The sequence below is a fragment of the Vigna unguiculata genome, chromosome 10, assembly GCF_004118075.2.
Source record: "Vigna unguiculata cultivar IT97K-499-35 chromosome 10, ASM411807v1, whole genome shotgun sequence".
Classification (NCBI taxonomy): domain Eukaryota; kingdom Viridiplantae; phylum Streptophyta; class Magnoliopsida; order Fabales; family Fabaceae; genus Vigna; species Vigna unguiculata.
Window position 1 is genome coordinate 35487926 of NC_040288.1, and position 13329 is coordinate 35501254.

Below are 13329 nucleotides of genomic sequence, written 5' to 3' on the forward strand. Positions count from 1 at the left end.
TTTTCTAACTTTTATAGGCTAATACTCAGTTATTGCAGTAAGCATAACTAAAAATACATACGGTATTAAAGGTATTATTATGTATGGACAAAAATATAAAAGGAAAAATGTTGTAAGTTACGTCTGTTCTATTTGTTTATCGTTTCTATCCAAATTTATCCTTAATTCTTCTAAGTATTTGCAGCTAGAGACCTTCATGAGGTTACATAAAGAATCCAATATTTCACAGCAATATACAGAACTATTGTAATTTAAAGCTTCATCTGCACCATTTTTAGCCACCTATTCACATAATCTTTTAAGCCAAATCCACGGCTAGGCTTTAGAATTTGCTTGAACAATGCCTTTTTGGGAACATTCCAGTGCTCCACATGCCTGAAATTTTTCATACATATTTAGATGATTGATCAAATGATAAGACTGAAAGGTAGAAGAAACATGTGCCTTCACAAATGACAGTTTCTATCACCTGCACACTTTTCCAGATTGTGCATCAAAATAGTATTCTGTGTATCCAGTTGCTGCAGCATATATCAACATGATCAAATTTCATTGCATTTAGTATGAATTATTATGATAGTGTACGCTGATAGAGCTCGATATGTACCAGAAAGAATAGGCCTCCAAGGAAAGGACAATATACAGCTGAATCGCCAGTGACCAATTCCCTTATCCTGTCATGGAAACATGTGTATAAATGCAGTATCAGCATTTGAAGAAATGGTAAACAGGTAATAAGAAACATGTTTTAATTGAGTTTCTAAATCCATCTGTAGTAGAAAGAAAATGCAATGAACACAATAATATGCTCTTGACTAGGAACAATACTTCTAAAACTAACAATGTAGGAAAATGAATGAAAAATTGTTCTCACTTCAAAATCTTCCCACTTCATAAGCTTCATGTTTGACATCTCCAGAAGAGATCCAAAATTAGTGCAGTTCCTTTTGAAACGCTGAAGCCCTTTAAATGACCCTGCTGGATCCGCAAATTCGCAATCCTCTTCATAAGCATTTAGTGTAAGATCTCCTGATGGTTGAGAAGAGCAGATTCACCATGTGAACTGTCTGATATACAGTCAAATTACTGGCTAGTAACATCAGTTTGGTTTTATGCTTGTCAAGTGGTCATTGTATGAAAAAAGCAGTGATTTGGAGGTTATTATGGATGACAGAACATTCTCTAAGCTAAAATTAGTTTATACACAAACTAAAAGAATAAGAATTTATCAAAGTTAAACCTCATTTCATTTCTTTTTTCTTTATTATGCTGTCCTAGAATCGCTTATGGAGAAGTTCTAAATATACTAGTAATGAGATTGTCTTTGCCTGTAACTAAATAGTTGCTTCAGTGAAGCTAGCAATAAAATATCTTAGCCATCAAACCCTGAAGATGCATTAGGAACTCGGGATGTTTTTCCCTTCATTGATTAATAGAAGACAAGGTTACACAGAAGAGTTTAAGTTTTATTAGGAGGGCTTGGACAATGTTAAAACTTAAACAAAAGAGGAAAGTTCAACTCAAAGCTAAGTATCACATCAAATTGTTCATTCTATTTAACTTGGGACTCCAAACAAACAATTTACATTCAAGAAAATGAGGTACTGTGCCAGTTTGATACAGCTTATCAACCAATCAACCACTACCAGAGGGAGATTAATCAGATTAAATGTGCAATAATCATTTACAATCTTAACAAAAATTGTGCTTATCACACTGTCTTAAGACTTCAGTTAGAAGATTTGTCAATCAAACAAGTTGGGAACTCAAATGTGATGCAGAGTTGTGAGAGAGGAAATCATACATGGTCCATCAATTTCATCTCCAAATGAATGAAAGGAAAGAAATTGGAAATGACCCAGAGAAATTAAGCAAAATGGGTGTGGGAAAACCTGTGACAAAATAGGATCTTTGGAAGTCTTCTTTAATGGTGTCCACAAGTGCAGCACGATGAATGGTCTGAAGAAGCCGCTGAGGAGGAGGTTCCTCAGTAGTTGGTGAACGGAAAACAGAGGCTGCAATACCAAGAAGCTCAGAACTATACCATGCAAGTTTGAGGAGGGCATTGTTCTGTGGTTGTTGTTGTTGTTGTGACTCTTCATTGGGGTTAGTTCCACTGCATCGCAACCTGTGAATTCTAAGGTTCTGATTTTGTTGTTTCGGAAGAAACATGAAAGTGCTATGATGAGTTGTGTTGATTGAAGTTAACACAGTTAATGCCATGGCACTACACACGACAGTTGCTAGTTTCTGCCTGCGCTCTGTTTAAATATCTACGCTTCAAAATAATGATAGCCACAAAAAAAAAAAAAACACATACCAAGAAAATTGTTCTCTTTTTTTTTTCTGATTCTGGGATCACCACTTAAGCATAGTTCCAAGTTCTATGTTAGTTTTTGGTTATGTTAACCCGAGTACCTTTTTAATTAATAAATTTATTTATTTATTTTATTTAATCTCTTATGTTCAAGTTGTTTGATTTCATAAATGTTACAATATAATAACCGTTTTCCTTCAACTTTTTAACATGTAGCTTATGTCTCTTTTTATATCTTAAAATTAAAGTCGTTAATTTTATAAAATATCATTATATTGGTTATAAAGTACCTTACAAAAATTACTTTACACAAAAAAAAATATTATTAATTAAATACCTTAGATATATTAAAATAAATAGTGATACCTAAGAGACAATATTTGTATGAAAAAATACCTTACACATTAAAATAATTAACATTTCTTTCGTTAAAATTTTATTATTAATTAAGTAAAAAGCGATTACATTTTTCAAAATTGTTAAATTTGATTGAATAATTTGTTAATAGTGAGATTAAATTAAATAGAATAAAAAATAATTAAATTTTATCTTAATTGGTTTTGTTTTAGTCTGTGCAACGAGAAATAAAGATTTTTTTCGTATATTTTGAATTAAAAATAAATAGACTGTCTTAAACATATAAAATATTATAGAAGTAAATTTACAGTAGATAGACATTTTCCATCGTATAAATTATAGTTTTTTTAAATGATTTATATTTATATTTAATATTATTTTTAACTATTGTTAATTATTAAATATTAAAATTTAATTTAAAAAAATGTTATGTGAAAATATCATACAAAACTTTATGGTGTTTTAAATATTAATTATGTTTTTACTCTTTGAAACATGAAATGATTTTTTTTCTTGAATTCTATTTTTTTATCTTTTACATCATAAAATTATAATGTTACGTTTTTAATATTATTTAATCACTACGTTAATCTCTTTGTAAATATAATTAAATTATCAAACCTTAAATAAGTCTTTTAGCTTATTAAATGATAATTCTAAATTTAATTTTAGGAGGACAATTCTTTATTTTTGTGTGTCTCGAGCTCATTGCATAAATATGAAAATTGAATATAATATTTTATTTTCAATTGCAAGCAACTAAGTGTTAATCTATGATACCAAAGAATGAAAGAAATTTGAAAAGAATTATGAAAATAGAAAGAAAAATAAATGTCACTTCAGTCTATTAATAGTGATATGTTACTAATTTTGTCGTCTAAGAAATTCTAAGATATGAAATAAAATAAAGAGAAGTTATTGAATCTAAAAGGTAAAAAAAAAATATTCCTCTTTTATTTTATTGGATTGGTTTCAAATTTAATAGAAGAAAACTAAAGATTTAAAAACATATTAGTCCACACAGTGATTTTAACTTTAAAAAGTATTAATTATTAATTTCGTCATTTTATAAGGAGAAATTATTAATTTTACCATTGTAATAAAGTTTATCTTAATTTTTAGATTGTCATATCTGAATTTTTTATAAATTAAAGAAATGACTATGAGTGCTTCTTAATTATAATTAAAAAAAAAGATTGAATATCAATTTACAATTCAAATGCTATTGAAAAGAAAAAAAAAATCAAAGTTTGTCTTTTGTGATTATAATGTTACTTATTAATTTTTCAATTAATATAATGTTTATCTCTCTTCTTCTTTTAATTGATTACTCAATGAAATCAATTTGATTTAAATAAAAAAGTGTATAAGTTAAAAGAATTTAAACTAAATTAGATATTGTTTATACTTTTTTTCCTAAATACTAAATCAAGTTACTCTTGCTATAATTATCACATTAAAATATTTAATGTTATTAATATTTTATTTTTGTTTAATTTTTTTGTAATCTAATATATATATATATATATATATATATATAATTAAATCTATTTTTAATAAAAATATTTACATTATATTTCCTTCCTTTTATGTTAAGATAAAACAAATTGTTCTTTTTAGCTTAAACACACAACCAATGTGTAAGGTTGAATGAGTTTGACCATTCTAGATAGATAGTGTTGTAAAAACTGGTTAGGTCAAGCATTATGTCCCCCAAACAACTTACAAGTCGGTCATACTAATAACTATTCCTCAAATAATACTTAAATATTAAATATACAATTATTTAATTTTTATTGTAATTACGATGAAAAATATTGTTTATTGGTTTTTAATCATTAAATTTTCCTGGTTCTGAAATATATGATTTTCTTATGAGGAGAAAATAGTGTGTATACGTCATTTAAGAAGAAGATGGTAAAACCAAATTAAAAGTTGTCTTCGCTTTCCCCCACCACAAGGTAAGCAATTACAATTATTTTTTGGTGCATATTACACACTTCACCTAACTTGTAGTATAACAAATGGGAAACCTACTTCACACAACTTTTCGTTTTAACAAAAACATGATTTGATATTATTATAATTTCAATAATTTTTTTTCTCTAATTTATTGATAAATATTTTTTTAAAGAGAATAAAAATAACGATCTTATTGAAAATTAATATTATTTTAATAAAACTGTTTTTAACAAATAGTTTATTTATTAATCTTAATTTTATAAAATAAATCTTAAGTTACAATTATTTTGAGGCAAAAGAAATACTTCGATTTGGCTATGATGTTCGAAAATGCTTCAATTTGATCAAATGACACGTCATTTTAATATATGACAATCTTTTAATAATGTAATTTTCATTTTGATAGAAATGAACTCTTTTATATTAAAACATCATTACTTCTTGGATTCGTTAAAATCTATTCATATTTTATAATATTGGGGATTTCAAGTGATTAAGCTATAATATAAAGAGAAAGAAAAACCAATAATATAATAGATAGACCTAATTAATCACACAAAGATAAATGTTTTTAACTTTTAATACTATATTAAAGATAAACCTTAATTGTATACTAAATTAGAAAAAAAAAACTATGAAATAAAATTACACCTAGAATTGTAATATAAAGAAAAAGGCTTAAATACATTCTTTGTAAGTAATTAATAAACTAAAAAACAAGATTGGTGGGCTCAGATTTTTCTTCCTGATATGAGGATTAGTCACACGAAAAACAAAAATGTACAAATATAGAAAAATGTTAAGAAACGTTTTTGTTATATCTTCATTTTCAACATTCGTTATTAATTTCTAACGAAAACGTATAAAAATTGCAAAAATTTACAAGTCTTATTTCTTAAATTCAGCTCTATACTCGTAATTTTACAATAATAAAAAACACTAATAACACTCTTTTAAATATATTTTTATTACTGATTAAAAGCTATTAAAAATAGGTAAAATAAATCATCTAACCCTTACGGTACTTAAGGAGAGGTTGGGGGAAACTTATTAGTCAAAGCGGTGGAATTTCTGCACAACCAGAAACGAATTCGTGGACTCATCGCTAAAAAAGTCAACCAACTTTATGAAACATGGGCCCCACCCACACTACTACCTACACGGTCACACATTAAGTCTTTAAAACATCATAAATAAACCATCACTCAAACCACAACACAACACCACAAACAACACAAAAAACACAGTTTTTGTTTTCCGACAATAACCAAAACTCCATTCTCCATTAAGCCAGCCATGGTAGATAGGGAGCAAGCAAGACCCTTGGCCCCAGCAATAGAAAGACCAAGCAGTGAAGAAGACGAAACCTCTCTTCACACCAAAAAACAAGCTCACAAAAAACTCATCAAACGATGTGCTTGCCCACTAATCTTTCTGCTTCTCCTAGCAATAGTGATCATAGTTTTGATCTTCACAGTATTTCGTGTGAAGGACCCTGTGATCACCATGAACGGGGTCACAATCACAAAGCTCGAACTTTCCAACACCATGGCCCTTCGAACCAGGTCCAACATGTCCCTGGTGGCAGATGTGTCTGTGAAAAACCCCAACGTTGCATCGTTTAGGTACAGCAACACCACCACCAGTTTGTTCTATCATGGTGTCATGGTGGGGGAGGCAAGAGGACCACCTGGGAGGGCAAAGGCTAGAAGAACAATGAGGATGAATGTAACGATTGATGTTATCACGGATCGGGTCGTTTCTACCCCGGGTTTTACAATGGATCTGGGTTCCGGGTTGATGACTATGAGTAGCTTCTCTAGAGTTCCGGGGCAGGTGAAGATCTTGAACTTGATCAAGAGACATGTTGTTGTGAAAATGAACTGTTCCACCACTTTTAATATTTCATCACAGGCTATATTGGAGCAGAGGTGTATACGGAAGGTTAAACTTTAGTGGTCCATGTGTTGATTTAGTTTAGTTTAGTTTTGTTTCCTCGAATATATTTGTGTAACTATTGTAGCAAAAATAATGAGATGTTTTCTATGTTGTTCTGGTGTTCGGTTTCAAATTGTGGGGATGTTTGTTTTTCTCTCTTTCCTCATTCAAAATAGTATTGGTGTTTTGGAACTTCTGGGTAAGCATAAGGACTTAAATATAGAAGTAATTAATAGCCAGGTGAGTGTTTTAACATCAGTAAAAGTCAAGATTATATAATTTTGATGATTTCCTCTTCATTTTGGTGCTCCTAATTAACTGTTTGAAGAGTGAAAACTTCTTATTATACTGAACATAGTTTGTGTGTGGAAAGGATCAATGTTATTTTGAGCAAGTCTCTGCTCCAACTCTAGCAAAGGGAATGGAATAGAAAATGAGAGAATTTATGAATCAGTTGAGCTGTATTATTCAAAGAATATTTCTACGAACTTTAAACAATTGTGTGTCTGTGTGTGATTGCTTGACTGTTGAAGCAATTAGTATTTAATAGGTTTCTCTCAAGGACGTGAAAATCACTATCTGATTTCGTTACAAGTCACTAACCAGGATAATACTGCAAAGCTACTTGTCAGCAAAACCATTCTCCTCCTTGACAGAAAAAGAAAAGAAAAAAGGACTATTAGAATTTGACAGAAATTACGGATATTATTTTATATACAGTTGTCGCAGTAAGAATTTCTTGCCATATAAAATTTGTTTTTGAATTGACCAAACATAAAAAACATGGCTTTAAGCCTTGAACCTGATATATATACATGTTTTCTTCCCAATATAGCCAACTGTGACTAGAAAAGGTACACACACTATAAGACTTTCAGTAATAAGGTTGAGAAAGAACTTGTCCTTAATATGAAGGTATTGATTGACAATGTTACAAATGATAAAGTGTTCACATGAATAAGGGTACCAAGGAGGGAATGGAACAATGCCTTCAGTCCTGCACCAGGGTGGAAATTAAGTAATGGCATAACGCTTGAAGATAAAGGATAAGAGGTTACCAACTCCTATGTAATAAATACAAACGGAACAAAAGAAATTACAGATATCAGAACTTAGTTTGAAACCTCCTCAAATTTCTAACCGTTTGGTATGACTTTTCTTTCTTTTCTTATGTGTTAAGTCTGTAATAACTTAAAGGACAGTTATTTTAAATCATGGTCTAATAATTTGTTATCAACTCAGTAACAAAGTTGAGGATAATACACCTTGCTCCAACCCAACCCAACCAACGTTAGCGTAGCGAGTGAGTTTAAAACCTATGTTGAGAAGTCCAACCAATGTTAATTGCAACAAAACAAACAATCCGTAGAATAGATTGCGTGTACACATGCAGCTCCAGTTACCTCGGAAGTGTTGTATGATTTGTCAAACACTCCCTTTCGCTCCAGCACACATCCTTTTCATCCGAGCCACGCCCAAGTTCAAAACTTTCACCTCCCCCATCAACAAAAGGCCATCCAAACCAAACTGTCTCTTAGTAACTGCAAGTAACAAAGTTCCATACCTTAGTTTTAATATAACAATGTACTAAACACTGATAATGAAATTAAAACTAGTGGAAAGTTGAAGAATGAAAAAGACTTGGTTGACAGAGATAAAAGAGAGTGTGGTGCTTGTGTTTGATCCACGTTATGGTGAATCCAGCGCAGGAATTAAATGGGGTGTGGAAGTAGAGTGGCTCCTGAAAGCATAATAGAGAGTATTAAATGCAGCAGCTAATACCCCCACCCACCTCCTTTGGCCCTCACAACAAACACATAATACACTTAACACTATTCCCTCCCCTCTCCTTTCACAAATGGAGAATTTCCCAACTCACCCTTCTTCTGCTTCTTCTTGTTCTTCTTCTTCTTTTATTTCTTCTTCTTTTTCATCTTCTTCTCTTCAATGTCCTCCTTGAACTCCTTCTCCCCTCCACCCCCCACCCCTTACTTCACCAACCTCGGCTTCGGCTACTCCATCGCCATCGCCCTCGGAGTCCTCTTCCTCATCTCCACCCTCATCCTCTCCTCCTACCTCTGCTGCCGCACCCTCCGCCACCGCAACAACAACCACCGCCGCCGCCGCCACAACCCCCACGCCCCTGATGGCATCGTCCTCCCTCGCGTTATTTTCGTCGCCGAGGACGACGACGACGGCGCCCGACAGAACGACGCCGTCTCCGGGCTCGAACAGGCAGTCATAAACTCCTACCCCAAGTTCCCCTTCGTGAAAGACGGCGGCTACGACACCACGTGCTCCATCTGTCTCTGCGAGTACAAGGATTCGGAGATGCTGAGAATGATGCCCGAGTGTCGACACTACTTTCACCTCTGCTGTCTCGACCCCTGGCTCAAGCTCAACGGCTCCTGCCCCGTGTGCCGGAACTCCCCCATGCCCACGCCGCTGTCCACGCCGCTGCAGGAGGTGGTGCCACTCTCGCAGTACGCCGCCGATGCTAGGGGGAGGAGGTGAAATTTTCTTATAGGGTTTTGGGTTCTGTGGGAAGGTTAGATGAAAAACACCGAGTAATGTTTTCTTTTCAAAATTGCAGTTTTATCTTGGATGTAATAAAAAAAAAAGTTTGGTTTTTTAAGCCTCGACGAGATAAAACTACAATTTTTATTAGACAGGGTCACCGAAATTGTTTAAGAAAAATTGTATCAAAAACTTTATGCAGAATGTAAATCTTCCCTGTAAAAGGGAGATGGTGGGTTTTTATTCAAAAAAGAAAATTTGAGATGAAAGATGAAGAGGTGGGGTGGGAACATGTGTAGAATTATTGGTAAAGGACCAACTTTGTACCAAATGTTACTTTTTTAGGGAAAATTATCCGCGATCGCGTTTTGTTAGTACCATGATTTGGTAACGATTTGACATTGGATAATGGGTACTAGTTTTTGTTCTAGGTTTGTTTCTTTGACCTAGTGTGGAATCTCTTGGTGAGAATATTATACTTTTTCTTTCACTTTTTGTGGGGTTTTAATTTATTTATTTATTAACTTTCTCTAATTTGGCTAAGAAATTGGTTGTGAACTTGTGGTACATTTTATGTTTTCCGGGTTTTCAAATGATATGGACCCATATGGGGTTGTCGTCATTAGTAGACAGCTAGCATTTCGTGCTCATTCTTTTTTGTTTTGGGCCAATATTTACGTTGTCGTATTCCAATCGTGAGATGTTTATCTAGTTTTGTGCAAACCAGCTTTCGGTAGTGAATTGTATTTCAGCCTTACTTAAGCTACACATTACACATTTGAGAACATTAAATGATCTAAACGTGGTGTTGCATGTGGCGCCAGCTTGTTCTTGAAGCTGTGGCATTAACTATGGCTGTGTATCCTCAGTTGTATTTTCTAGTTTCTTGCTATTGGCATTCCTCTATATCAGTGCTAGAGTTGAATAATCACCACACATTGTTAATATTATTTTCAGCAAGTTGTGATTACCTGAAATGCAAGATAGGTTTGTGTGTTGACAATCACTTTTGGCTTATTGAAATTAAGTACTTGTTAAGCAATCACTAGAAAAGTGCTAGGATAATGCACCAGAGAAGTGCCAAACTCTATTTATTAGTGTACGTAGAATATGGAATAATCTATCTCAGTATCCTTTGAATCAGTTGTTCATTCTGATATACCATGTTGTTTCTATAAATTATAAGAATATCACTCTCGATACTCTCAGCTTCAAAGTAATCAACTTCAAGGTAATTAATTTCATGATCAGTTTTTCTGTTCTTATTTCAACTTCGGTTTTGATGCTAAGGCTGTATGAATATCTTGTGTTTGAGCTGCAAATGTTCAGTTATGTGTTAATCTGAAGCTGCATATATCAACTTCAGTGTGTGTCTGGTACTTTTCTGTTCTGTAAGAACGCATGAAATCTTTGAATATTCACAGTCCTGAAGATAAGGGAATGACAAAACAGAATGTTAATACTAAGTTAAAAAAGTGCAGAAGTGTTTACTATTTCATCTTTATACCGGGTGCTCTTGCTCTTCTCCTCTCTGTTGCGGCCATGTCCAAGTTCCTCTCTTTCAAGTCATTTCTCGGTACTGAATCTTCATACTCAAATCTGAATCTTGAGGACCCATATGGGAATGAAAATAAAGTGATGATGATAACTGTTGAAATTGTGATTCAGAAAATTGAACAGCAAATGGAGAAACTGAGAGAAACAAAACAAGATCCATCATCATCATCATCCTCATTTGCATTCCAGCAAGCTTCATTTCTTGCTGATATATTAGGACTTCTTGAGTCAGCAGCAACACCTCATCAACACAACGAAGGGAATAATCAGCAAAATGGTAGCTTCACCACTCATCCTCTGGTGAGAAAAAAGAAACGATCAGATGAACCAGCTGAGTACTTTCTGCGAGAAGAGATTCGCAAGTATGTCAGGATCAAGCCAAACAGATTAGGAAAACAAAATTTTATGGGTGCTAATGCAAGCTTCACCAGCATAGGACATGCATGCTTTGCCATGAAGGAGGAGCTAGAAGAATACATGGATTATGATGTTGGAGAGATCTGCAATGATGACTGGAAACTAGCTCAAAAGCTCATGGTTCATGGCTGTGATCCTTTACCAAGGAGAAGGTGCTTCTCAAGGGCCCCTAAGCTATACAACCAACCCTTTCCCATCACAGAATCATTGTGGAAACTCCCTGATGATAGAAATGTGAGATGGAGTCAATATAGGTGCAAGAACTTTGCTTGTCTCGCTGGCAACACCACTGGTAAGGGATTCTTCAAGTGTGCACATTGCTTCAACCTCACCAGCCATGAGAAGCCTAGATGGATGAGCCTGGAATCTGATTCAAACCAGACAGCTGAATTCCTTATATCAGATGTTCTTGCAATTAAGCCTGGAGAGATCCGAATGGGATTGGATTTCAGTGTTGGAACTGGGACTTTTGCTGCTAGAATGAGGGAATTCAATGTGACAATAGTTTCTGCTACAATCAATTTTGGTGCACCCTTCAGTGAAATGATAGCTCTCAGAGGACTTGTTCCTCTCTACTTGACTATTAATCAGAGGCTTCCATTTTTTGACAACACCCTGGATGTGATTCACACAACTAGGTTTCTTGATGGATGGATTGATTTTGTGCTGCTTGAGTTCATACTGTATGACTGGGATAGAGTTCTGAGGCCTGGGGGGTTGCTTTGGATTGACAGTTTTTTCTGCTTGAAGGAAGATTTGTATGATTACTTGAAGGCCTTCAAAATGCTGAGATATAAGAAACTCAAATGGGTGGTTGTTCCAAAGCTTGATAAAGATGATCAAGAAATGTTCTTCTCTGCTGTTTTAGAGAAGCCTCCTAGGCCATTCAGGTGATCTTCCATTATAGTGTTATCTTCTTATCTATGCAGTTCCCACCATTTTTTAGGTTCATATTTGAGGCTCGTTACTTCTGAATGTTGCACAGTTGTCTTGTGTTTTTGTGTTCATAAACTTCTAGACATGACTGTTTAAATCATATATGTCAATAAGAAGCTTCATAGTTGAATATACTCTCATTCCTGTTAGTGGAAAATTTGCTCTAACTTTACATCATTGATTTTTCTATTATTCTGTTGTATATTTTTACTGTGTTTTGTGATAATCATTTCTGGATGAAACTGTGACAGAAAAAATAGATATCGAGTATCTCTAATGTTTTTAGGATAAGTTCTGTTACTATAATTCACCCTATCAGAGAAAGCAATTCATTTATTTGCTTTGATTGATACTCAAACTCCATAATGCTACAAGATTTTCAATGAAGTTTCTGGTAAGTGCCATAATTCATACAAGTCATTCAAACTAAGAAGGATGAGCAATTCAAAATAGTAACTATATGTGTGTGATTCTCAATGTAGATAGAATTTATATTGGGCACTTCACAGATATTTTGAATGCTTTAGTTACCTTTTATAATTTTATATTATGATAAGAATGTCATAATGCTAAAATAAAAAATCATATTCAATGATTCATTACTTTCAAAATGTTAATTTTCTTTTAATATAAAGTTTACATTTCATCTTATTCGTTGTTATATTTCATTTTTATTATTTTAAGCTTTATAGGAATAATATAACACTATTATAATTTTATTCATACCTAACTTCTTTCTTTAATATTAGAGATTTAAGATCAGAGATCGACAAAACGAATTAGCTTAATCTATTTTGATCTAGTTGCCTGTTGGCTTATAAAAATGGAATGGAACAAATTTATCTGTCACAACATAGTACTAACAACTAAAAAAAAAAAAAAAAAAACTCTAAAAGCAATTTCTGTTCTCTCTATCTCAACAAATAGGAATGCATTAAGGGAATGGTGTTTCAGCACTCCATCTCATAATTAAAAATTACTTTTTGCTTAACTCTGACGGATTTATTATTATTTTATTCTTAAAAAAACATGTAAGAAATTTGAGACAGAAAATAAACATGTGTCTAAGCTCTCGATTTTAATTTTTTTAGCATCGTGAGAGTATTAAATATATATATAAATAAAAATATTTATTACTTTTTACTATTAATTATATTGCATAATTGTCTTAAGCAACATTATTGCATAATATTTTTAAAATATAACAAAAATAAGAAAAAAAATGTATATGGATTCTTCTTAATCTTAATCTTAGCTTCTAAGTGGGAGTATTAAGAAAGAATAATGTTATTTAAAATTACTTAAATGTTAAGTTATGCATCAAATAT

The 13329-nt window shown here is 32.8% G+C and overlaps 4 protein-coding genes across 4 annotated transcripts; 3 read left to right on the plus strand and 1 right to left on the minus strand.

The window, feature by feature from the left end:
• Window positions 1–58: 58 nt before the first annotated feature.
• LOC114166582 lies at window positions 59–2255 on the minus strand. The gene is made up of 5 exons (XM_028051330.1): window positions 1893–2255; window positions 875–1029; window positions 608–674; window positions 470–521; window positions 59–375 (listed from the first exon to the last, which is right to left on the minus strand). Exons 1-5 carry the CDS (start codon window positions 2221–2223, stop codon window positions 252–254), a joined length of 729 nt encoding a protein of 242 aa, XP_027907131.1. The 5' UTR covers window positions 2224–2255; the 3' UTR covers window positions 59–251.
• A 3491-nt stretch (window positions 2256–5746) lies between these two features.
• LOC114166840 (late embryogenesis abundant protein At1g64065) lies at window positions 5747–6686 on the plus strand. The gene has a single exon (XM_028051703.1). The coding sequence runs from the start codon at window positions 5933–5935 to the stop codon at window positions 6590–6592; it is 660 nt and encodes a 219-aa protein (XP_027907504.1). The 5' UTR covers window positions 5747–5932; the 3' UTR covers window positions 6593–6686.
• A 1748-nt stretch (window positions 6687–8434) lies between these two features.
• LOC114166842 (RING-H2 finger protein ATL67) lies at window positions 8435–10486 on the plus strand. Its single transcript, XM_028051704.1, has one exon. It carries the CDS (start codon window positions 8522–8524, stop codon window positions 9086–9088), a length of 567 nt encoding a protein of 188 aa, XP_027907505.1. The 5' UTR covers window positions 8435–8521; the 3' UTR covers window positions 9089–10486.
• Window positions 10487–10584: 98 nt separating this feature from the next.
• LOC114166839 lies at window positions 10585–12135 on the plus strand. The gene is made up of 2 exons (XM_028051702.1): window positions 10585–10667; window positions 10760–12135. Exon 2 carries the CDS (start codon window positions 10775–10777, stop codon window positions 11957–11959), a length of 1185 nt encoding a protein of 394 aa, XP_027907503.1. The 5' UTR covers window positions 10585–10667; window positions 10760–10774; the 3' UTR covers window positions 11960–12135.
• The last annotated feature ends 1194 nt before the right edge of the window (window positions 12136–13329 follow it).

Excerpts from the sequence above, each read along its gene's own strand:
- LOC114166842 (XM_028051704.1), top strand. The coding sequence starts at position 8,522 with ATGTCCTCCTTGAACTCCTTCTCCCCTCCACCCCCCACCCCTTACTTC.
- LOC114166840 (XM_028051703.1), top strand. The coding sequence starts at position 5,933 with ATGGTAGATAGGGAGCAAGCAAGACCCTTGGCCCCAGCAATAGAAAGA.
- LOC114166839 (XM_028051702.1), top strand. The coding sequence starts at position 10,775 with ATGGAGAAACTGAGAGAAACAAAACAAGATCCATCATCATCATCATCC.
- LOC114166582 (XM_028051330.1), bottom strand. The coding sequence starts at position 2,223 with ATGGCATTAACTGTGTTAACTTCAATCAACACAACTCATCATAGCACT. Across the intron at positions 522-607 it reads TTGGAGGCCTATTCTTTCTG|CAACTGGATACACAGAATAC; the intron begins GTACATATCGAG and ends TATATGCTGCAG. Across the intron at positions 376-469 it reads CAATCTGGAAAAGTGTGCAG|GCATGTGGAGCACTGGAATG; the intron begins GTGATAGAAACT and ends GAAAAATTTCAG.